Raw genomic sequence first — 26,125 nt, 5'->3', positions numbered from 1 at the left:
CCAGAAGTAACCAATCCGGCAGCAGTGGAGACAAAAAACAAAACAGCCCCCCCATCCCCACCCAAAACAAGTTCTGTACGGTGCCTGCATTGCATCTGGGCTGCCCGTCCCCACCCCCACGTGCTGGGCAGCCACCTATAGAGATGAGGACGCTGAGATTAGCAGGCAAAGCTGCCAGCCAAGACAGACGGTGCGGGAGCAGCACTGGGCTCTGTGCAGCTTTCCTGGAAGACATGGGTGCTGTTTTTGCTCCCCTCCCCTGGCTGGGAGGGGGGCGCTATTTTCACACACACTCCCACCGGGAGGATTCACCTCCCACCCCTGCTGGCCAAGAAGCTGCCTGCAAGGAAGTCACCTTGCTGCCCCTGGAACCTGGCCCAGGCCCAGAGTGTGAACTGCTGGAGCCAGAGTTAGGAATGTTTCAGGGTTACAGACAACATCCATTCCCGAGATGTCTGTAACTCCGAGGTTCTCCTGTATGTGTGTACACACGCACACACACACGTGCACAAACACGCACACATGTGCACACATGCACACATATGTGCGTGCGTGCGCACATACACACACGTGCATGCACACATGCGCGTGCATACACACACACACACACACATGCGCGTACACACTCACACAAGGGCCATATCCTCAGCTGGTGCAATTTGCTGCAGCTCCATAGATTCCAAGTTTAAGCATCTATCACAAGCAGAGCATGGCTGATTTGTACGTGGCCCTAAAAACTTTATTTCCTGCTCCCAGCAGAATGTGGACTCGCACTCACCCCAGAGCAGAATCCAGGTGGCTTGGTTTTATCTTCGCATCATGCCTCAGCCAGCTCTCAGCCCCTCAGCTCGACCTGCCTCAGGTTTAACGGCCTCATTCAGGAACTCAGGCTGTCTGCCTCAGGCACCTTGGCAGCCCCTGCCTCTGACTTTGCAGCCCCTCTTTGGCTCATGGAACTGACTGGGACCTCAGAAGGGACTGTGCATCCATTTGCCACATGTGGATCCCCAGTTTGCAAGCACAAATTGCTATCTGGCCACCAGCTGCCTGATTTACATGTGCAAAATGGGCTTGTGTCCATATTTGTCGGTGCAACGAAATGTGGACGCAAGTGGGTGTGAAAATGTGCAGCCTGGCTAAAATCCCTGTGGCCCTGAAGTTCTTTAGGACACAAATGATCCCAAGGCCCATGAGTATATTCTATAGGACCCAGACTGGGATGGGGATAAAGCTGAGTTTATTCTGCTCACGCTCCACCCACAATCCCAGAGTCACTGGATGGCTCTCCTGAAACCACCAGCAATGGTATAGTTAGAACATATTAAAAGGGAGGCCCTTGTCCGGGTACACAAATGCACTCCTACCTCATCATCTAAAGGCACCGCACATGCACGCACACACACACACACACACACAGCTAGCCAGGCTCTGGCTGCTTTAGTCACACTGAGGAGGGTTTGGGGGCATTTGCTCATATAAAGGGCTAGACATCTAATATTTGTAATGAAATCTTATGTTGTGCAGTAACTGCAGCAGAAGTGCTGGTGTGCCTCCAAGCGCTAAGTCAATCTGTACTGGATCTTATTGCATTAAGCCAGGTTTCTCACATAGCCAAAGCTTAATAAAAACTAACTGGGCAAAATAAAAATCCCAGGGGCTGAGATAGTCTCTATATTAATACCTCTGGGGCTTGATCCAAAGCCCATTGGGAGACTTCCCTTTTCCTTCAGAGAGGTTTGGATCAGGCACTTGATTCTCTGGGCACTTTTGTTGCATCTGCCACTTAAGCCGCCCTGCGGCTGCATGTGTTTGCACGCAGTAACCATACAGGCAGCTGCAACAGAGTGTACGGAACGTGCATGTCATTTTTTGTAGTGTAAAGAACCATAAGAAGGTCATCAGCAACTTTAACAATGGCATCGGTTCTTAAACAAAATGTAGTTTCCAGGTGTCCTGGTTGCCCAGCCTAAGGCTCTGATGTGTCTCAGCAAAATAGAGTTTAAAGCCAATTAATTAGACAGCGAAAGTCATGTTAAGTGGACCAAGGAACCAGTGAAAAGGAGGCTCTGCTACACATGCCAGGGAATGTTATTTGACAAGAATCTCAGAGAAGATGGAGTCACACTTGATACCAAAATGTAACCAGTTAAAATACAAACAGCCAGATTCTGATCTCACTGTCCACTGGCAGGATGCTACTGACTTCCGAGGAGCTACTCCTGATTTACCAGTGTAAGCAGGATCAGCATCACTCCCGTGAGCCCTTTTCTTCCTATAAAGCATTTGAAAAGCACATGTGTTATCAACACAGAGTTTTCATGTTGCCAAGACATTGATCTCCTTGCTAGCTTCCCCAGTCATAAGTGAGATCGTAACGTGACGCCGATTAGAATAATAGAACCATAGAACTGGAAGAACCTCGAGAGGTCATCTAGTCCAGTCCCCTGCACTCATGGCAGGACTAAGTATTATCTAGACCATCCCTGACAGGTGTTTGTCTAACCTGCTCTTAAAAATCCCCAATGATGGAAATTCCACAACCTTCCGAGACAATTTATTCCAGTGCTTAACCACCCTGACAGCTAGGAAGTTTTTCCTAATGTCCAACCTAAACCTCCCTTGCCGCAATTTAAGCCCATTGCTTCTTGTCCTGTCCTCAGAGGTTAAGAACAATTTTTCTCCCTCCTCCTTCTAACAACCTTTTGTGTACTTGAAAACTCTTCTCATGTCCCCTCTCAGTCTTCTCTTCTCCAGACTAAACAAACCCAGTTTTTTCAACCTTCCTTCATAGGTCATGTTTTCTAGACCTTTCACAATTTTTGTTGCTCTTCTCTGGATTCTCCCCAGTTTGTCCACATCTTTCTAGAAATGTGGCTCCCAGAACTGGACACAATACTCCAGCTGAGGCCTAATCAGAGCGGAGTAGAGCGGAAGAATGACTTCTCATGTCTTGCTTACAATACTCCTGCTAATACATCCCAGAATGATGTTGTTGTTTTTTTGCAACAGCGTTACGCTGTTGACTCATATTTACCTTGTAGTCCCCTGTGACCCCCAGATCCCTTGCCGCAGAGATCCTTCCTAGGCAGTCATTGACCGTTTTGTATGTGTGCAACTGATTGTTCCTTCCTAAGTGGAGCACTTTGCATTTCTCCTTATTGAATTTCATCTATTTTCTTCAGACCATTTCTCCAGTTTGTCCAGATCATTTTGAATTTTAATCCTATGCTCCAAAGCACTTGCAACCCCGCCCAGCTTGGTATCGTCCGCAAACTTTATCAGTGTACTCTCTATGCCATTATCTAAATCATTGATGAAGATATTGAAAGAACCAGACCAGAACCGATCCCTGCGGGATCTCACTCGTTATTGCCCTTCAGCATGACTGTGAACCACTGGTAACTACTCTCTGGGAACGATTTTCCAACCAGTTTTGCACCCACCTTGTAGTAGCTCCATCTAGGTTGCATTTCCCTAGTTTATTTATGAGAAGATCTTGTGAGACAGTATCAAAAGCTTTACTAAAGTCAGGCTATACCACGTCTACTGCTTCCCCCCGTCCACAAGGATTGTTACCCTGTCAAAGAAAGCTGTCAGGTTGGTTTGACACGATTTGTTCTTAACAAATCCATGCTGACTGTTTATCACCTTATTATCTTCTAGGTGTTTGCAAATTGATTGCTTATTATGATGTACATGTTGCCTGGGGTTTTCCGTAAGCAGTACCTAGCGTTGTGCAATGGGAAGAGTATTGTGCTCAAACTGTGAGTGCGTCCTGACTGTACATTAAGGCGGGGGTCCAGAATGCCCCAGCAGGTCTCCTGGGAGAGGATGCTGCTCTACCTGGGACCAGTCTCTTGTGATTTAACATTGTGGAGAGTCTGGGAAGCTGTGAGGTAGTCGTTAAGGCAGGGGCTGCTTCCCCCAAGGGTGGACTTTGATACGGGTTTCCTAGTGGTCTGTAATGTTGCTTACAGCACATCCCAGTTAAGGGAGAAAGGAATCCTCCTCCAGAGCCACTTCCTAGGGGGGTTTGCACACTCAGAGTGGGGCTGGCAGCTTGAGCCTGTTACTCGGATTTCCATAGCCGCTGGCATCCTCTGTCGGGATGCAGGCCCCTGTGTCCAGGCACTATAGGAAGATAAAGTGGGAGCTGGTCACTACCCCAAAGAACTTACAGGCGAATAGCCATGCACCCCTGGTGCTTCCGTCTCCAGCTTCACCTCCCCCCCGCCACCAGTGTGTGACTGTCCATTACAACGTGCCCTTCCCCCCTGCAGCCAGCTGGCATTCCAGAGCTGGTCCCATCTCCTGGGCAGTGGCCGGTTCAGAATAACAGCACAGGCATCTGCTCCAGAGCTGTTATACTGCAGCCCATGTGCTTCCCATCGCCAGTCCGTCTTCACACGGGGCCGCATCCAAACCCCACTGAGATCAGTGACTCTCGCTGACTTTGGATCAGGCCCTCAGTGGAGCATCCCTGGCAGGGGCATCACGACAGAGGGGAATCATGCAGGTTCCTCCACCCCCAGCAGCCCCAAATGCAAGGAGTGGGGTACTAACCAGGTGGACAATGTATCAAGAAAACAACAGCAGGTGGGAGTGGGGGTTATGTCCTTCATTAATCACGGTCACTACGGCTAGCTACTGTACCCCCGCAAGGGAGAACCCAGCCCCTGCCCAAAAAGCTTACCGTGCAAACAGATGAGCCCGGCGCTACAGCTGCCAGGAGTGCTGCTGGGCTTGGGCAACGAGATGCCGCTTGGCTGCCCCGCTGCCCCCTTCAAGGAGCCATGTCCACTCAGACACGTTCCCAGCGGCCAGGGCAGAGGAGCTGCTGTAAGTGGCTTTAGAGAGAGTCTAATTACACCCAGGATGGGGGCGGGGGGAGGGCGAGCCCTCACTTTGCTGCCTGGTGCTGCAGGCTCTGGGGTTTGGCTGGTGGCTGTATAGTCGGGAGCACAGTGGACAGGGTGGGGTTACGGGTTAAAACAAGGGGATCCAGGAGGGCCCTGTCTCCTGGAAGAATCTGATACTTTCCCTCTGTTCAACACAGCGTGTTAAAAAGCACTGAATGGACAGGGAAGTTCATTCATGGGCTTGTGATCCCTTCTCAGTTTAATCCTTTGTGGAGAGGTTTCAGAGCAGCAGCCGTGTTAGTCTGTATCAGCAGGAACAATGAGTCCTTGTGGCACCTTAGAGACTAACACATTTAGGAGGGCATAAGCTTTTGTGGGCTAGAACCCACTTCATCGGGTGCATGGAGTGGAAAATACAGGAACCACTATAAATACCTGAAAGGATGGGAGTTGCCTTACCAAGTGTGATGTCAGTCTAAGGAGACAAATCTCAAGCCAACCCACAATGCTGAATGAATGGCCCTGCTGCTAACCATTGCATGGGGCAAGCTGAGGCCTGGAAGAGGAAAAGGTGATGCCATACAGACCTGCAGTGCTGCAATGATTGGCAGGCTTATGGCTGGAATACCCAGGGGACATGTTACGCATCTGGACTGATAAGAACTGATTAGGACTGGGACTGTGGGATTAGAATGGAGGTTTGTGCTAAACTCAAGGAACACAGGTACAGCTCTGGCGTGTCTCCGGGCTGGAAGAGCAGGAGGTGGGAGAGCTCTGTATTGCTACAGCAGATCACTTTGCGAGCCAGGGCCGGATTAGCAGGGGGATAGTGCAGGTCAGGAGGGTGGGGCTGGAATGAAGGTGCACTCTTGTCTGGCTGGCTTCATGCTCCGAGCAGTGGCAGCATTGCATGGGGGTCTCAGGCCTGGGAGGGCAGTGGGGGCTGAGACAGAGGAGCAGGATCAGAGTGAGGCTGGGGAAGGCTGTCCGGTCTAGCTCCCTGTGTTCTCCAGACTGAAGAGGGGGACGCCACCTTCTGAACGAAGCCCAACCAGTTCCTACATTACAGCTGGCATCTGGGTCAGTGTAGAGAGAGGAAAAGCAGAGATAAACTGAGCCCCTCTTACTGACTGGGCCATTGCTCCGGCTCGACGCAGGCCTCCCGCTCCAGCTCCCGCCCAGAGGAGAGCAAAGAGCGAAAGTGCTTCGAGTCAGAGTTCTTCTACATTTCATTTGCCTCCAGCTGGGCTGCTCTTTGGCTCTCCTTGTATTTGACTGAGGATGGCCAAATCGTAGGGCCAGTCCCGGCTGGAGATGGAATGTGAACAGGATTCAGTTCCTGTTTTCCTTCCTGCCACGCTGAAGAGCACTCCCTGCCAGCCCAGCCACCGCCACCGAGGGGGGTGCTGTGCACCCGCAGGGCGACAGCTGCTGAAAGTGCCTCTCATTAATCAGAGGCCAGCTCAGTCCCAGCCATGTCAACGGGGCGGATGCACCAGCCCAGCAAGGTGCTGCTCCTTTAACCTGCCTTGCCCACACAGCTGGATAACTGATGTGCAACCGGGGGGCTCCCTGCTGGGATAAGGGGGGTGGGATTGGCCCTGGTGGGGGAAGGGGTCTGTGGCCCCGATCCTGCAAGCTCCCAGTGACATCAGCTGTGTGGCACACCTGGAGTGTCAGTGATCAGACTTGCTCCCATGCTCATCTCACACTGCCTCTCACTCCTCAGGCCAGGGTCACCCCCCTAGATGGAGGCACGTTCAGCAAAGGGGGCTATTGCTCACACGCACCCCGTGGGACACCCCTCCCATCTCTCCCTAGGGGGTGCTCTGCAGTCTGTGGCCCCTGGACACAGGCAGCACACAGGAGCAAGGGACCACAGTCCCCCACATGGGGGAGGCGGGGGAGAGGGGGCTGCATTGGGAGATTCTCCAACACAGCACCTAGCCATGCTGGCTCTGTGCATCACGAGGCCACTCAGGGAAAGGAGGCAGTAAGAGAGAGAGGCCGAGGGGTGGGGGTGCCCTTCCCCTCCCATCTGGATCGGTGAGTCCCTGATCTCACAGAGTCTCAGTGCTGCAGGCCCCCAGCCCCCAGGTACTGGGCTGCAGTGCAGGCTAGAGGGCCTGATACAGAGAAGTCAGGGCCAGTCAGAGCACTTCCCATGGCATCATGAAAACTCCAGCTCCTGCGTGGCCCATGGGTGGAGGCCCTGATTACTGTGTGACTGCCTGGGCTCGGCGTGTCGGCACTTCCCCGTCAGGGAGACAGGGTGCACGGAGCCTGGAGGACGGAGCATCACAGCAAGGGTAGGGGGGAATCTCCAGGCTTGGCAGCCAGCTGAGCCTTGGGCACCCCTCCCGCAGAGCAGATTTCAAAAAGCAGGCATTACCCGCCTTCGGCTTCAGAGATGCCCCCGTATCCCAGTGCCCTGCACAAACCAGGCAATCGCTCTGCAGAGGGTCCAAAGGGCAAAAGGTCCCTTGTGTGGGTCTCAGACAGCCAGACAGTGGTGGAGCTGGGGGCAGAATCCAGGACTTCCTGAGTCCCAGCCCCACGGCCTTTGCTTGTGTCAGAGCATCTCTGCAGCAGCCTGGCCTAGCGAGGCCGGGAGAGTCTCACTCGCTGGGTTCAAACACTGACTCGCTGGGTGACTTTGGGCAAGTCACTGCCCCTCTCTGCAGCTCAGCTCCCCCATCTGTAAGAGGAGGGTTCCAACTCTTCCATGCCAGCCGGTGATTAGTCAATGGTTCTGGGGCACCTTGAAAATGCCAAGGACTCTGTAGGTGCGAAGCTAGGTCTGGCAGTAGCCACAGACCTTTCATGCCAAATACCCAGCACCCACTGAGACGTGAGGACCACCGAACAGAGCCGAAAAATACTAGCCACTGCTTCCTGGATGCCTGCTGGTGACACTCCCATGAAAGGGACCCTAAGAGTCTCCTCTCCCTTACATTAGGGTAGCACCACTAACTGAAGTAGATTGACTCCTGATTTACACCAGTGTAACTGAGGTGGAATTGGGCCCCATTGCATTTGGAGGGAGTGGGAGTCTGGGAGAAGCTTCTGAAGACAATAGAGAAACCCCAGGTACAGATAACAATTAAGCAATTCCTGTTGCTCAGGCCTGGTCTACACTATGCGTTTAAACCAATTTTAGCAGCGTTAAACCGATTTAACCCTGCACCCATCCACACAACGAGGCCCTTTATATCAATATAAAGGGCTCTTTAAATCAGTTTCTGTACTCCTCCCCGACGAGAGGAGTAGCGCTGAAATCGGTATTACCATATCGGATTAGAATTAGTGTGGCCGCAAATCGACGGTATTGGCCTCCGGGTGGTATCCCACAGTGCACCATTGTGACCGCTCTGGAAAGCAATCTGAACTCGGATGCACTGAACAGTTGGACAGGAAAAGCCCCGTGAACTTTTGAATTTCATTTCATGTTTGCCCAGCGTGGAGCTCTGATCAGCACGGGTGGCGATGCAGTCCCAAATCCAAAAAGAGCTCCAGCATGGATCGTACGGGAGATACTGGATCTGATCGCTGTATGGGGAGACAAATCGGTTCTATCACAGCTCCGTTACAGAAGATGAAATGCCAAAGCATTTGAAAAAATCTCCAGGCTATGATACAGAGTCCACAGCACAGTGCTGTGTGACAAGTGTCACGGAAAGCCAAAGAATCTAATGGACGCTCATGGAGGGAGGGAGGGGGTACTGAGGACTCCAGCTATCCCACAGTCCCTGCAGTCTCCGAAAGGTATTTTCATTCTTGGCTGAGCTCCCAGTGCCTGTAGGGTCAAACATATTGTCCGGGGTGGTTCAGGGTATATCTCGTCAATTTACACCCTTCCCCCCCGTGAAAGAAAAGGGAAAAACATCGTTTCTTGACTTTTTTCAATGTCATCGTATGTCTACTGCATGCTGCTGGTAGACACAGTGCCGCGGCACTGAACAACAGCATCCTCTCCCCTCCCTTCCCCGGTGGCAGACAGTACAGTGCAGAAAGACTGGTAGCCGTCCTTGTCATCATCCCGTGAGTGCTCCTGGCTGGCCTCAGGTGAGGTCAGCCGGGGGCGCCTGGGTAAAAATAGGAATGACTCCCGGTTATTTCTGGCAGATGGTACAGAACGGCTGGTAACCGTCCTCATCATAGCAACTGGAGGCTGAGCTCCATCAGCCTCCGCCCCCTTTCATGTCTAAAGAAAAGATTCTGTACTGCCTGGACTTCATAGCAATGGGATGCTGGGCTCCTCTCCCCCCGACCGTTTAATGTCCTGCCTGGACTATCACAGAAGCTGGAGGCTGCCTCCCCCTCATTTTATCTCACTAAAAAGTCAGTGTTTCTTATTCCTGCATTCTTTATTACTTCATCACACAAATGGGGGGACACTGCCATGGTAGCCCAGGAAGGTTGGGGGAGGAGGGAAGCAACGGGTGGGGTTGTTGCAGGGGCACCCCCTAGAATAGCATACAGCTCATCATTTCTGCAGGATCTGACTCAGAGCAGCTGTGCTCTCTGGTACACTGGCTCTCTAGTACGCTTGCCCCATATTCTAGGCAGGACTGACTCTATTTTTAGATACAACATAAAGGAGGGAATGACCCAGGGGAGTCATTCCCATTTTTGTCTTTGTGCCCCCAGCTAACCTCAGCAAAGGTCAGCCAGGAGCACCCATGACAGCAGCAGATGGTACAGAATGACTGATAACCATCATCTCATTGCCAATTTACACTGGCACAGCAGACAGTACAGAACAACTGGTAACCATTTCTGCTACCTTGCAAAGGCAAATGAATGCTGCTGTGTAGCGCTGCAGTACCGCCTCTGTCAGCAGCATCCAGTACACATACGGTGACAGTGACAAAAGGCAAAATGGGCTCCATGGTTGCCATGCTATGGCATCTGCCAGGGCAATCCAGGGAAAAAGGGCGCAAAATGATTGTCTGCCATTGCTTTCACGGAGGAAGGAATGAGTGACGACATTTACCCAGAATCACCTGCGACACTGTTTTTGCACCATCATGCATTGAGATCTCAACCCAGAATTCCAATGGGCGGGGGAGACTGCGGGAACTATGGGATAGCTACAGGATAGCTACGCACAGTGCAACGCTCCAGAAATCGACGCTAGCCTTGGTACATGGGCACACACCACCGAATTATTGTGCTTTGTATGGCCGCGTGCACTCGACTTTATACAATCTGTTTTACAAAACCAGTTTATGTAAGATCAGAATAATCCTGTAGTGTAGATGTATCCTCAGTGAGAGGAGGCGGGAGATGAACCCTCAGCAGCTGCCTTCAGAACAAACACCATCTTGCACTGCCTGACAGTGAGGGAAGCAGCCCCCGGGAGAACCTGGCAGCTTCCTTTGGGGATAGGGCCCCAGTGCCACGTTCCAGCTGACTGCCCCAAAGTAGCATTCGTCCTGGCTCCCGTACCTGGTTCTTTTACACAGAGGCATTTGCCATGGCTGCCTTCTCCCCACAGCCCTGTTTTCAGATTCCAGGACTCAAAGTGGCACCACACTGTGCTGGGAGAAGGCTCATTTATGGCCACGAGGATTCGATATGGCTTGGCTTTCCCCTCCAGTTAATAAGGCACCTTGGACCCATTAAGTTGTTATGGTGAACATTACATATTTGCTAAATGCCTGCAACATTTGTGTTCCTAGCTGTAGCTGGAGGGACTTCACTGAAATGCCAAGGAATTTATGAGTGTCTATTGCGCTTTTACATTTTTATGATATTTTTTACATTCTCTGTCGACAATTTGTTTGGGAGCTGGGAGCAGAGCAGCTGAAAGAAGTCTGTAGTTCCCGGCTTAGCTTGGGAGGGCACCAGCTGAAACAGACAAGGTCTACTCCACAAGCCATGGGCGTGTGACAGAGCGCTGAGAACCAGAAGCTGAGCCAGCATTGGTTACTGTAAATCCAATTAGCTCCCTTGGAGAAGGCCTGATTGAGAGGAGGGGTGGCTAATGACTAGTTCGGCCTGAGCGGGGCAGAGCTAAGGGGATAATTAGCCCATTAACTGCCAGAATTGGAAAGGAGCACCGGAAGGAAGTGCTAGGAGAGCCGAGCCGAGCCGAGCCATGCCAGGGTACAGGTAGATCTCTGCATGGAGCAATCTCTCCCTGCTCTGATGATTGTATAACACCGTAGAGTTGCTGCCCGGGGCTGTACGAGGGTGATGGCTGATAAAGCACAAATACAGTGCTCTGCGGTGTTACAGACTGGGGGGATCAAAGCCATTTCTAGGAGAAGACAGGAGTGCAGGGCCATGCCTGTCCCAGGGGCTCATGCCCAGCATGCACACACGCATTAGCTCTCAGTGTGCTAGCATGAGTATAGCCTGCTGTGTAGCCACAGCACAGGGAGCGTCGTGGCGGCAGGGCCCAGCTATGCTGCCTGCAAACTGGCCTGAAACCAGTGGGTTTGTGCTCGGCCCAGCTCAGCCGGGCCCCCGCTGCCGCTATCTGGGCTATTTATACTCACGCTGGTTCCATGAGAGCGATATGAGGGGGCCAACCACACCCCTATCCTGTAGTATAGACCTAGCCATGGAAAAATCACAAACAAAACGGTTTCCTTTCCCGAGGTCTAGCTGTGCTCAAAGTGTAAGAGAAGCAGCTTAGAGTAAAGCATCCCCGCATGCAGCCCACACAGGCTGTTTGCGAGCCCTCGGCCTTTTGGGAACCATCCCACTCTGCTTGGTGAGTTTTGCCATGTCCCTTAAAGTCACATGAAGGGCAAGTAAACATGAGTGTTAGTGCTGATCCTGGGCTCATTCACACCAGCGTAGCTCTGCTGGCTTCAGTGGAATTCCTCCTGATTTACACCAGACACCTGACTCATGCAGGATCTAAACTGGTGAGACTCTGTAGCTGTGGGGAACGTTTTGGAGCGCGTTGGTCAGGCAGCCCTGGCTCATAGACTGCAGAAGAAGCTTTGCCTAAGCCAGGGCTGCAGGGCTGGGCCCACTCCGGGAAGGTGTGGGTTTCACACAGTCGTCCCTTGCACCAAGGGTGCTTGGGAGTCAGGTTCCATTTCACCCAAACCTCCAGAGCTGAGGAGGGGGGAGTGTACATTTTGGGGAGAGGGAAGGGAATGGAGCAGCAAACTCAAGGCCCAGACTGGTAACTTCAACAGTGAGCAGGAGAACAAGTGAGATGCACTGGTTAGCACTGTTCCTTCCAAGCGCCGAGGTGGGGAGGGGGAGGTATGCATCAGCCCTGACAACATGAATGGGAACCACACATATAACGATGGGAGGTAGTCTTAAAAAATATTCAAGAAAGAACTAGATAAGTTCATGGAGGACAGATCCATCAGTGGCTATTAGCCAGGCTTGGCAGGGATGGTATCCCTAGCCTTTGTTTGCCAGAAGCTGGGAAGGTGTGACAGGGGATGGATCACGTGAGGATTCCCTGTTCTGTTCATTCCCTCTGGGACACCTGGCATTGGTTACTGACAGAAGACAGGATACTGGCTGGATGGACCTTTGGTCTGACCCAATATGGCCACTCTTATATGTTCTTAGACATAGAAACCCCCAGCCTGAGAGTATGTGAAACAGGATTAGTTTTGTGGAAGAGGGGAGAGCGGGAGTGAGGCCAGCAAAAAAATAACTGATGCCAAAAGGAGCTATTGTAATTAGACACGTTGTTTTAAGTATTGATTTTATGTTGCGTGCCTCTCACCTGCCCTGTATATGTGGAGTCCTTAGAGACGATCCCAATCCAACACCCCAGACACGAGCACTCCCAAGCTGTGCATGGAGTTTACAGGTTCCATCATGACAGCCCCAGGCCCCAAATCCCTCAGATCCGCATTTTGCAGGTGGACCAGAGATCTTTTATTGATAATGATGATGATGCTAGGAGAAAAAGGGACACGAAAATCTCAAGGTAGCACTTAGTTATGCAGGTGAGGTCTTTGTTCTGATTGACTCGCAGACTGTGAGTGCATTGGGGATTCTGGCTCCCATCCAGCACACCACTTAAGCACATAGAATCACAGAATATTGGGGTTGGAAGGGACCTCAGGAGGTATCTAGTCCAACCCCCTGCTCAAAGCAGGACCAATTCCTAACTAAATCATCCCAGCCAGGGCTTTGTCAGGCCTGACCTTAAAAACCTCTAAGGAAGGAGATTCCACCACCTCCCTAGGGAACCCATTCCAGGGCTTCACCATCCTCCTAGGGAAATAGTGTTTCCTATTATCCAATCTAGACCTCCCCCACTGCAACTTGAGACCATTGCTCCTTGTTCTGTCATCTGCTGCCACTGAGAACAGTCTATGCTTCAGTGAGACAACTCACATGCTGAAAGCTAAGCAGGAGCATAGGTGCTTTGCTGGGGCAGAGCCCAATTTGGTACCTGAGCTGGCTGAGAGAGCAAAGAGAAGTTTTGTGTGGCTAACGCACCAGTTCATACAAGCCTAAGAGTCTTTGCTCTTCTCTCTCGGTCAGGTCTCAGTCAGATCCCATCAGCTGGGGCTGGCCTATTCCCACAGACACTTCAGGCTCGGTATTAGCATCCAGTAGCCAGGGTCATGCTGCTGTACCTCCTCTGCTCGGCTCTGTGCTACTGGGGAACTGCCCAGCAAAAGAGCCCCTAGGAAGAAGAGCAGAAAGGATCTCAGTGACTCCGTCAAGCAGAGGGAGCCAATGACATAACCGAGCCAGATCCACACCCAGCCGATCACTCACTTTCTCACCTGTAGAGATCACAGAGGGAGGGATGGAAAGGAACCTTGACCCATCGACCATCAGAGGAGTAACGTTCTGGAACAGCCTTCTCAGGGGAGCAGTGGGGGCAAAAAACCTCGTTTATGGAGGGGATGGTGTGATGAGATTGCCTACAGTGGCATGGAGCTGAACTGCGACTAGAGATGGGACACCAGGTAGGGAGGGCTCTGAGTTACGACAGAGAATTTTTTCCCAGGTGTCTGACAGCTGGGTCTTGCCCACATGCTCAGGGTCCAACTGATGGCCATATTCTGGGTCAGGAAGGAATTTTCCTCAGGTCTGATTGGCAGAGATCTTGGCGGGGGGGGGGGCGAGGAGGGTTGCCTTCCTCTGCAGCATGGAGCCCGGGTCACTTGCACATTTAAACTAGTGTAAATGGTGGATTCTCTGTATTCTGAAGTCTTTAAACCATCAGGACCTCAGCCAGCGTTTAGGAGTCTGTCTGTGATGTGCAGGAAGTCAGACTAGATGATCACGATTGTCCCTCTGGCCTGAAAGTCTAGGATTCTAGGAGTCACAAAACGGGGTGTGCAGGTAAAGTCTGATCTAAAGCCAACTGAGCTCAATGGGAGTCTTTTCATCGGCCACAAAAGACTTTGGGTCAGGCTCTTAGTGTTTGAGGTCAAGAGCTCTGGCCTCATATAAGGGAAGAGGTGCCTAAGGGCTGCCCATGCTCTTCAGTCCTGACCCTCGATAGCCCTGCTGCTCCGGTCTTGGGCAGCTGTTCCTCAGAATCTATTCACTGCTCAGTTTATGCCATACAGAATCATTTGTACCAACCACTGTGAAGCAACCTATAATCTACTAGAACCTGAATAGGGAACATATTTGAGCCACGTGGTAGCTTGAAGTTGAGCTATAAATAGCCAATGTGCCTTCATAGGAGAAATTGGGCATCATGGGTATAGAACTCGCCTTGTCCCCCAGGATATTTCCTTGTGAGGTGTTCCCCAAATTCCCTTTGCTGGACCACTGTACAGCTACTGGCTGATGCTACCATTCTTTGATGGCTCTGTGAAGGATCAAATCTACAGTGTGGACAATAACTGAGAACTGTTTGAAGGTCAAATCCCTGAGACCATAAGGGGGACCCTGGGCCCATGAGCAATCGCAGGCATCTGAATCATCAGTGATTGTTTTTAAATATTTCTTTCACTCTCTGCTGTTTCACTATATCAGGTCTTGCTGTTTCTAAATTGGCTGGAGCCAAGGCACCTGTGTTTGTTAAGCCACGGCTCTGATTTCCTGTGAAGTGGCTCGGCATTACCAGAACTCCATTCACAAGCAGAGACATGCATCCGACGAAGTGGTTATTCACCCACGAAAGCTCATGCTCCAATACATCTGTTAGTCTATAAGGTGCCACACGACTCTTTGCTGCTTTTACAGATCCAGACTAACACAGCCACCCCTCTGATACTTGACACAAGCAGAGAGTAATTCCTGATTTACACCCATGTCAGTGAAATCTGAATCAGACCCAGAGGCGGATAGGTGACTTGCCCACAGGCAGGCAGATAGTCAGTGGCAGAGCCAGAACAGAACCCAGGAGTCCAGCTCCTTTCAGCATTACAAAAACCACCCCTCCCACAAGCACAGACAATGAGCCGGATTCTAACCTCAGTTATGCTGGTATAAGCTTGAAGTTTCTCTGTAGAATTTAAGGGGGTTTCTCCAGACTTGCACTAGTGTAACCAAGGTCAGTATCTGGCCCCATATTTTGCCCGTCTTGATTTAAGCAAATTCTCTTTTCAGGCTGGCACCTCACAATAGGATGACCAGATGTCCCGATTTTATAGGGACAATACTGATTTTTGGGTCTTTTTCTTATATAGGCTCCTATTACCCCCACCCCGTCCCGATTTTTCATGTTTGCTGTCTGGTCACCCTATCTCACAAGCCCCCCGTAACAGACTTCATGCCGAATCCCAGAGGCGTGCTTGCCTGCTCTCAGAGGAAACGTTTGGTATCTGGTTAGTCTCTGCAGCCAGAGACAATCCCAAAGGTACTGTCTGGCTCTCAGAATGCGCTTCAAGCAACACCAGCTGAAGGATGAAAGAAAATGGCAATTGGAGAGACTGAGACTGGACCAGACTCCAGGAGCCCTATCCCCCCGTCGCAGGATGAGAGCAGCCAGTGGCAATTACTGGACTCTGCAGCAAAAGCTCTGGACTCCCTGTGTTTCTCCCATGAGCAGTGCAGCGAACTTTGCTAGGCTACGCAGCCTTGGGGCCATTTGTCTTAGACATGTTGTTGTGTTCGTCAGTTGTGCAATACTTTAAATATGAGATGAACTGACGCCATTTGTTTATCTACACCGCAGAGTCAGTGGGCCAGATCCTCAGCTGATGTAAATCAGCACAACCCCATTGATTTCCATGGAACCCCATAGATTTACACCAGCTGAGGATCTGGCCTTTTGTATTGAATCTTCAGAACATGAAGAACATTGGCACATGCCTGCAGCATGGTTGGCACATGCCAAGTGCAATCACAGGGCTTTGCAATGAATATGTCTTGCACAACACATGATGAACACCCGCCCGTCCACTCACCACCTTTTACAAAAGCACACAATAAAAACAGAGAACATTGATTTGACTCCCATGAGACAACTGAGTAGCCCTTTTCCCATTAACACTGGTCACTTCTCCAGCAGGCTCTGATTACAAAAGTGAGTTGTTCAGGACACAGGGCAAGGTATAAAAACAGGGGCAGGCCTGATGGTTGCAGAATTCAGACTGATCTGTCTGATGGCCCTAGTCTGCTACCTGTGTGCAGGTGAGAGGCACTTCCTGCCCTGCTTCGAGCCAGATACAATATGATCTTCACCCAGTGTTGGCCATTGACTCTGACCATACCTAAGTGCTAGACATCAGCGGAGGCAGAAAGAAGATGCCAAAGGAGGCCGGCCACTCCTCAGCCAGGTGGTGCCGAGGGGCTGGGGCAGGAATGGTCTCTCTGAGCAGGTCTGTTCTTTCATGGGGGGATCTATCTGCAACAGCAGCTGGGAAGAGAAGCCTGAGCCTTCAGACAGCAGTCGGTTCGTGGTCCCCAAAGCCAGGATGAAATGTCTGTTTCACCCAATGAATCCCAGCTAGCGGAACAGATTAGGGAAGTTCACCAAAGTAGAATTTACCTCAAAGAGCCAAACTTACCCTTGGTGCAGTTGACTCAGAGATGACACCGGGATGAATTTGGACCAAAATATTTGAATCTGTTTAGTGAGGAGCTCTGGCCCTGACTTTCCCACCCTCCCCACTCAAACAGAAATATCGACCCTGGAAAGGCTGGGCAGCCAATCTGCTGTTCACGGGATTCCAGTGCTCTGCAATGGCACGGACACTCGCCTGTGCACCCGCCATGGTAGCTATTGCTCCCCTACTTTTGAGACAAGGTATTGCACAAAACTTGGAATCACCATGAAAACTGGCCAGTTCTGCACTATCTCAAAGCCATTACCTCAGACAGGCTCTCCAGGTGACAGTCAGCTAAATTACCCATCCCCCCTTCCCCAAAATGACATGCTCGACAATATACAGAGCACTCCCACTGTGCTTTGCCTCTTCCGGGCACTTCTGCAAACCTCAGCTGAGCTAGCCCCACAGCAGCGCCGCACAGCGCAGAAGTATTCGCGCTCAGCGTACAGACGAGAATGAGCTAACGATGAGGGGGACACCAAGGGATCAAACGGCAAAGTTTGTGTCTGCTGTCGTAAATTAGCCCCGGACTCTCCTTTTGCATTGCTCAGTGCCCCGTCCCCTATAACAGCCATCCGGATCAGCTCCAGCCATGACTAAAATGCCCCCGCATGCCTCCTTCATCCTATGGTGAGAATGTTGCCAGACGATTGTTTGCCCACCTGCCAATTCTCCCAGTTGCTTGGGCTCTCTCTGAGCCCAGGCTGCCCTCCCCTAGTGCAGCTCTGCCTGTTGCTATCAAGCTAGAAAGGCAAACTGCAGCGTGTACTGTACCTTGTTTCTTCCTTCTGTTCTGCATGCGCATTTCCATGGAGTTGATGAATAACAGCAACATGAAAAGTATCCACTGCATCTGGGCAGGAGTAATTTAGGGCAGGAAAGGAATCAGATCATCCAAGCGGCTGGCGTGCCTCCTGCCGGATACAGACCGAGCGAGGCCGGTGCAGGGAGAGAAAGTGGCTCTTGCAAAAGCAGAGCTCACAGCATCCCACGAGTGGCTTAAGCAGTCACGCAGCAAAGCTGGAAGGTGGCATGAATGGAGCATCGAAGACCCGGGTGGTGCTCAGTCCACTGCTGGGATCATGGTGCCGTAGAAGTGATGGCCGGTCCAGGGAACTTGTCCTTTATATGCAGATCCCAACCCCCCACCCTCACACCCCTTCAAAAAATCCCACAACTACAAACCAACTTGCAAACAAATTGGCTGAAATTTACCACTCAGAAACGCTCCAGGCTCCACCTCAGCTGGGAAGTGACCCACTCTGCATCTGCACGGCACTTGTACCTCTGCCAGGATTGAGAATTCAGGTTCAACGCGGAGTCCACTGCTCAGAAACTCTGGGTGGAGTCAAGCAAATTAACCCTGGCAGTGCCGGCAAGCTTTGTTTCATCTCTTTCCCTGAATCCCGGTGCTCCCCTCACAAGCCCGTGTGAATTAGTCAGATTTAGCTTTGGTCTCTCCAGCCTTTCTTCTAGGAAGGGGAAAATTAATCACTTGAATTTACTAAACCACACTCCATATGACAGATCTGCTGTGTCTTGGCGGCAAAGACAAATGGGTACAAGCCAGATCCAGAGCTGGAGTAAACCTCCGTCACTCCACTGACTTCAATGGAGCTGGGCCAGTTTACACCCTACAGGATCTGCCCCCCATCCTCTTTAGAGCTGCTGCAGCGCCTCGTTTTTCAAGCTGCTGATAAATGTTTCTCTGAGAGCTGTAGAACCTGAGACTTGTCTCTGAACTGGCGTTTGCCAGCACGTAACCCTTTCGCAGCCAGTCCCGCTCGCTCTGGGCCTTGCACGCTGTTTGGCTGCATTGTTTAGACAGCAATGGCAGTTTAAATGCTGACAGCCTGACTGGTGGGACGGCCGTGTGAGCTAACCACTAGGACTGATGTCTGGGTCGCTTTTACTATGGCCTTGCTGTACTGGGGACAGTGACAGGGTGCTGTTAACAGGCTCCAATTGGTCTCTAGAGAAGTTAGCACCCTGGTCATTTAGGACACCCAGGGCACTGAATGTGGAGGAAGATGGGAACACTTATGCCTGCAGGTAGCCTGGTGAGTTAACGAGGTAATTAGCTCACCACCCGGAGAACCCAGGAAAGGAAGCAGGCAATGTACAAGGCTAATTCAGGGAGCAGGAAGGAGCGCCTCAGAACTGCTGCTATAGGCTTGTATTGTAGCCGGAGCTTAAGGAGACAAACAACAAGCACAAGTGGTGAAGTTACCTTGGTGGATCTGTGTGCTGCTTAATTCACCAAGAGGGCTTCCAAGCCAGGGTTTTCCTGGAGAGGAAGTAGGAGCCCATTCACAAGTGGGGGGCTTGTCTGGGAACCATTTGTTAGACAGAACCAGAAAGGCTTGAGAGACGGCGTGCAGGAGGCCAAGTTGGAAAAGACCGAGAAGCTGATGTGGCGGCTGGTAGAGCAACAGAAGGAGATGCAGAGGACATTTCTGGCATTCCAGCAAACCCAGCAGGCCAAGCAACAAGTTCTGCTGGGATGGCAGGTGGAGCAACAGCCAGTGTTTCAGGAATTCATGAAGGTGCAGACCCAGGTGCAGCAGTGTGATAAGTCCTGCCAGGAGGAATGGAAGTCAGGAGGGCTGGGACTCTGTAAAATGAGCCCCGGGGCTGGTCCTGACACATTCCTACTAACTTTTGGGAGAATTGCTGCTTGTGTGGGCTGGGATACATGATTATGGCTAGCCCTTTGTCTGGTGAGAGAAGCACAAGCCACTTACGCTGAGTGACGAGCAGGCCAATATTAGACCATGTAGGCTTGTCAGCTGAGAGGTACAGAGAGAAATTTAGGGCAGCCAGATAGACTCAGGGGGTCAGGCCCAGAGCATTTGTGCAGAAGTTGAAGGATTGAGCCAACCAGTGGCTGAGGCCAAGTGGGCAGCATGTGGAAGAGATTATGGATGCCATGATATTAGAACAATTCATGCAGATCCTCCCAGACACTTCTAAAGTCTGGGTGAGGAGACATCAACCAGTGATGGTGGAGGCAGTGGTAAAGTTGGATGAGGAGTGTGTTGGAGGCAGGTTTTCCCAGGAAAGCAGCTTGTCCCACACACCAGGGGAAGCGGAGGATGGGGGGGAAATGGGATCCCTCAAGACAAGAGGCAAGATAGGCCGCTTCGACCAGCCAGGATATTACCTGCTACCAGGGTAGGGGGAAAGGCCACATTAAGCGAGACTACCCGGCATGCAGACTGGGGGAATATTGCAGCTGGATTGTGGTGATGGAGACATCTAGGAAGGGTGTGAAAACAATCCCGTAAGGGTGGGATATAGGCCAGAGGTGAGGGTTATTGATTGTTCGCTGGTTGTTTGCTCTTGCGGAGCAGACTGGTAGAATTTCAGTGATTTCAGGAGTGGGAAACCCTGTGCGTGAAGTGTGTACACAGGTAAAGAAAAATTATCCATTGACAATAGACCCGTCGGAGGTACACGGGAGGCTCCAATGCCAGAGGGTCAGGGGAGTGGAAACCTTGTCCCATCCTGTGGTCTTGGGGACTGATCGGAGCCCATTCCCTTTATGGAGAAGAAAGACCTGGATGGGGGAAGGAACCTCAATGGAGGGTGAGAAAAATCGGGGCTGGGATTAAGCCTGGGACCCAGAGCCCACAAGGGTAGATACCAGAAAACTAGGGTTACCAGATAACAACTGTGAAAAAACAGGACAGGTGGCAGGGGAGAGGGGAAAGACACCGATATAAGAAAAAGTCCCAAAAAACGGGACATCTGGTCACCCTACAGAAAACCCTAAACAGAAAACAACAAGCCAAAAAAAGTGGGGCCCAGGTGGAGAATACTGGGGCAGAAGAGAAACTGGAAAAGGGGGTGAAGGAGCCGTGGTAACTCACACAAGGGCAACCCAAATGAAGGACAGGAGGTGAACCTCCCATACTCCAGTAAGGGGGCCTGGAGGAAGGAGTGACCTCAAAGGCCTGACTGCTAAAGGGGATCAGAGACCGTCAGCATGTGAGGGGCTGATTGGAGAGGAAACCCCTGTGGGCTCTACAAGGGATGGGGTAGATCCTGAGCCAGAGTTGTAGGTTGTCCCTGGTGTGATGACTTATGGGACAAAACTGAGTTATGGGGGAAGACCCCCACCTAAGGAGTACTTCTGCAGAAAGGCAGACGAAGGGACATGGGACAGCAAGGGATCACAGCCTCCATAAGGGAGAAAACTGAGCCTGAGTGGAAAGGGGGACCCCAAGCTGAGCTGAGAAACACAGAAGGGGGAGGTAGGTAACAGGTGCTGTTAAACGCTTCGAACTGGGTGTTATGGAAGCCAGCACACTGGTCACTTCGAATGCCCAGGGCAGTGAGTGTGGTTAAGGTAGGATGGGGCATGTAACAGGGTATTTGGAGAGCCAGGTGGCTTAGTGGTTGATGCACTGAGGTTTCCCTGGCCAAGGTGCCTCAGTCTTTCAGGCAGCGGGTAGGGGGACCTGGGCTCTCCCACTCTACCAAGTCCCAGCCCAGGGCCCTGTGTGAGTTGACCCCTGAACAGGGGGCACTTGGAGCAGGGAATGTGAAGCCACGGCCATGGGATACTTCCTACCAGAGACCCTTCAGTTTGGAGTAGGGCTCCTATAGTCCCATTCACTGGGTGGCTTCTTGTGGCGCCCTCTCATGGATTGTGGGTGGTACCTAGCCACAGTCCCAGGCGCCTTCAGGTGGGGTACCCATGAGTTTGGTGCAGCTGAACCCCACAATGTCTCTGGGCTGCAGTCACCCCATTACTGGTGGCTCCTAGGACTCCTCTGCAGTTTCCCTTGACTGGGAGACAGAACGTGCTCCCTGGTGGCAGGCTTGGCTGGCAAGCTAATGACACTTCCTTGCAGCTTCTGCCTCTTCACCAGTCAGCCCCAACCTGGGCCCCACTCTCTCCTTTTCTAGCCCCTCCTGGCCTGGCTGCAGGTATAATGGGGCAGGGCTAGCTGGTCCCAAAAGCTCTCTTTAACCCCTGCCATGATGGCGGCCAGTTTCTCCGCTTCATCACAGGGCACTTACACCTGCTGATTGCCTGGTGAATTAATGAGGTAATAAGCTCATGTACTTTACATCCAGTACAAACACACTTCTTTCTTTCTTCTTTCTTTCTTTCTTTCTTTCTTTCTTTCTTTCTTTCTTTCTTTCTTTTATAAAATTAAAAAGTTTATAGGATTTTCAAATGGAAGAGAATGTGTCCATTCGAACTTTGCAAACCAAGGAAATACAAGGGAGGTAACAGTTAATAATCCCTACAAGAAACCAGCCGATGCTGGAACTGTACACAGTAGCATACGCCATGACTGAGTGCAAAACTGGGTTCCAGATGTGGACTCTGTGCCCCACAAATGTCTTGGGTGTTCAGCTCCAGAGATTTGTTTTGTGCTCATCTCTTATAGCTTTCCATCTGCAGACAATGGGGTGAATGTGAAGGGCATGCTGGAGAATATTTTGCACTCCTCTAGCACCCTGTACCTAAAGATCTCAGAGCATTTTGCAAAGCTGCACAATGCACCAGGAGATAGGTAAGGAGCTTTTTACCCATTTCAAAGGTTGGGCAAACTGAGGCACAAAGCGGCAACTTCTCTCTCTGACGTTGAGAAGAGAGAAGCCATTTTAAAACACAAGAGAGAGTGACTAGTGAGGAAGATGTTAGCCAAACCTATTGGAAGTTTAGTTGCAATAGTCTCTTGTCTTAACATTATTTTGCTTGGCATTTAAGGCCTGAGCCTTCAATTCTTGCTCATGTGAGTCATATTCCCTGAAGTCCATTCAGTGACATCAATGGAACTAGTTAATCATGTAGGAATAGGTGAAAAGTTGCAGGATCCAGCCTGTAAAGCTCCCCCAAAATAATGAAACAGCTACTTTGAATGCAACATACAATTATTTCTTGTGGTTGCCATTAATGTGACATTTATTGAGACCCTTCCAGAAGTTCACGCCAGCAAGTCCCTCAGGAGGAATTCATGACGAGCAAGGCTTTCGTAAGGATATTGCCATGTGACTTCCCAGGAAGGGGGACACTCTTGGCCAAGCTATCACCACAGAACCCAAACCAAGGGCGGTGGCTAGTGCTTAATGCACTTCCCCATTCTCTGTTCTTCAGGTGGCCCAAAGAAGCCTGGTTCTTGAAATTGTCTGGCATTTTCTGGTCAGTCTTCAAAGTGACTCAGGAAAGGGTAAGGTTGTGTTACAGAGCAAGGGAGTTGAAGCCAGCCTGAAACTGGAGTCAGGATGGTTAATAGCAGTAGTCTCCATGGCTCTTGGGAAAGAGACAGTGGAAACAGAGGAAACTCAACTGCAGCCATGAATGAAATTCAACAAATAGGAAAACGTCTCTCTTCATTGAGTAAGTCCATCGCATCCACCACGGTGTGTGAGTCAAGGAACTTACTGAACGAACTGAGCTTGCCATCCACTTTCTCATTTCTTACCGTAGAGGGTTCCCGTTTCAAGATGCTCTAATTTTTCTTTGGGCCAGTCCTCAACAATTCTGTGAAACCTATAAAACCAATATCAGAGGGGTAGCCGTGTTAGTGTGGACCTGTAAAAGCGGCACAGAGTCCTGTGGCACATTATAGACTAACAGACGTATTGGAGCATGAGCTTTTGTGGGTGAATACCCACTTCGTTGGATGCATGTCAAAGTGGATATTCACCCACGAAAGTGGATATTCATACTCCAATACGTTTGTTAGTCTATAAGGTGCCACAGAACTCTTTGCCGCTATAAAACCAGACGTATGGAAAATTCAGAATAGACTGAGAAGGACCAAGAATCCCCCATCATAGGGGAAAATACAACCATCTCTCAAAAGGGAAAAGCTGTAAGTCCTTAAATACATTTCCATTCTGCGTTTACATTCACGTAGGCTTTTAGCTCCTGTTACACTTTAAAGTACAATGGCCCATATACTAAAAATCCTCTGAAACTTCCTGATAGAACAAAGTGCAGAACCTGGTGGCTGATGAAGAATCTACAGTTATGCCACCTTTGCTGTCGTCCTGTTAGTTCTTTTGAACTAAGCAGATTTGGGCTTGTCTAGTACCTCAATGGGAGACCACTGAGGAATATCTACCACATATTCTTTGGGAAGCGGTACTGGTGATTCAACTGGGACCATTCTTTAGTCCAGACCCAGTGCATTGCTAGCAGTGCTGTATGGCTGAAGGTGCCTCTTTTGCAGGAGATGTACCCTTGTGAGGACTAAAGAACCCATGGTACTCTACAGAAGAGTAAGTGTATTAACCTCAAGTCCTGGCAAAATTCCAGCATGAGCAGCCATGTTCTGTGTCCCCGGATTCCATCTGGAATTTGGCTGGCTTAGGTCACAGGATCTCTAACATGCTCAGTGACCAAGCTCCTGATCTCAAATCCTGCCTTGGGTGTCCCTGATACACAAAGAGCAAAGCATAACCTCCAGTCTCACTTCCTTTTGTATAAGATTAAGAGAAAACAATGAAACAAGAAAGAACAATAGCAGAGTGTCCAGAGGAGAGAGCGCTGTGTGTGCAACTCCTTTGCAACAGGCTGTAGCAATTCTGAGAAGAAAATGGCTACTATGTCCCACACAGGCAGAGTTATCAGACATGTAAAGGAGTAAAGCAAAGGAGTCGCTGTTTCATAGCCGCAGACGGCCCCCAGCCCATGCTGTGGAAGGTCAGCTGAGTGTGAACAGCATGGCCTTGGGGACACTTCTCCACCTCATTTTCCTCATATGCGTGTGCAGAACTAGCAGCCTGAATTTGGGCTCTGGCTGTGGTCTCATGGGTGAACTTGCGATGCAAAGTGGGTTGTGTGCCATACAGCTTGTTCCACGTCAGTATACCCAGCATTCCCCGACAGCTCACAGCTGTCTCCAAAGCCGCGCTAGGAACAGCGATCCTGGGCCTGTGTCTCTATACAGACCGGCGTCCCGTACCCCACGTCTCTTTTTCTATGTAGCATTGTCCTTTCCAGCCAGTGCTCAGGAGGAGGCTGCTGGCTTGGAACCTAAACAGAGACACTTTGCCCTTTATATTGGCTTCCAGTCAATGGAAGGAGATGTTGGCCTTTTCCACCCCCTCAATGAGTACAACGAGTTTAATGGAAGTTACTCATATCCTGCAAGGGAAGCACAGGGCATCTGAAATGGGTTAATTCTTCATTGGAACAGACGGGAATGGACACAGAGTATTCTGGGTCTATTTGATGCACAAGCATTTACTCTCAGACTGGGATTATGATGGCAATGCTTCCAGCTTGCAAGTGTTAAAACTCTCCCAAATGCCCCACTCCAGGTTCAAGTGCCCAACCAAACCTACCCCGCCCCTGGCCCCTGCAGCCCCTCCGGACTCTCAGGTCAGTGGGGTGTGACTCTACAGGCCTGATTCTCCTCTCCTTTGCACTGCTCTGTGTAGGGAGGAGGAAGGGGGGTGAGAGATGGGTGCGTCCTAACCCTGACCCAGGGAAGCACTTTTGGGTGTGACCTGTAACACAGGAGGTGCATTGCTCTAGATGCAGGTATCTGGCAAAATCCATGCTTCAGCTCAGGCTGTAAGCAACTGAGGACAGGACCCATCTCTTCATTCTATGTGAGTGTTTACCACTGCTAGGTACCACCACAACACAAATAATAAATACTAATCTGGGGTTCTCTGGCCAGGTAAGGGGTTATTCTACCCCACCCATCACCAACAGATGGGCCACTGGCTTTAAAGAAGTAGTTTTCAGTGTGGCAATGAATCTGTAAGGAGGTGTCCCCACCCAAGTCCCTGTTAAAGAGGCTGGGTTGGGTGTTGCTCCAGAAAACAAGGCTCTTCAAAGGCTAAGCCTGGTGCTTGTTGCCAATAGCAGTTATTAGTTTCAGTTCTCTGCAGCCTGTGCCGTAGCAATAGATCTCGCTCCCTTCCCCGGCAGTGCCAGTTTGGTGGCCTGGACAGCGAGCACTGCCTGCCTTCACTAGGCGATGAAAATGTAAAGGGTCGGAAACTCTAGAACTGGGACGATTTGGAAACAGCCCCGAGTCCACGCCTGGCCCCCTCTGCAAGCCTAGTGGGGATCAGTTCTGAGGCTCAGTGACCCTAAGCAATGGCTCCCGGCTCAGGGTGTGTCTACACTGCAGCTGGGCACGAGTGTCCCAGCCGGGCTTCACAGCCTTGTGTTAGTGGGGTTTGTGCTCAGGTGCTCACAGAGCTGTGCAGACAGGCTGGAGTCTGGGCTGTGAACACTGGGGTGAGGGGGAGCTTCAGAGCCCAGGCTCCAGCCTGAACCACAATGGCCGCTCCTCTCTCTTGAATGCACCAGAGTGAGTCCCG

At 50.9% G+C, this 26,125-nt stretch overlaps 1 protein-coding gene across 1 annotated transcript in view; it reads right to left on the bottom strand.

Annotated features, from left to right (window-relative positions):
- The window catches only part of RSPO4 (R-spondin 4), a 28,056-nt gene extending 10,097 nt beyond the window's left edge, over positions 1–17,959 (bottom strand). Inside the window, exon 1 of the mRNA XM_050918415.1 lies at positions 17,594–17,959. Coding sequence (XP_050774372.1) covers positions 17,594–17,672 — 79 coding nt within the window. The 5' untranslated portion in view covers positions 17,673–17,959. The remainder of the gene's footprint in view (positions 1–17,593) is intronic.
- Positions 17,960–26,125: the final 8,166 nt, after the last annotated feature.

The sequence above is a fragment of the Gopherus flavomarginatus genome, chromosome 11, assembly GCF_025201925.1.
Source record: "Gopherus flavomarginatus isolate rGopFla2 chromosome 11, rGopFla2.mat.asm, whole genome shotgun sequence".
Classification (NCBI taxonomy): Eukaryota; Metazoa; Chordata; order Testudines; family Testudinidae; genus Gopherus; species Gopherus flavomarginatus.
This window is presented reverse-complemented; position numbering and strand designations above follow the sequence as displayed.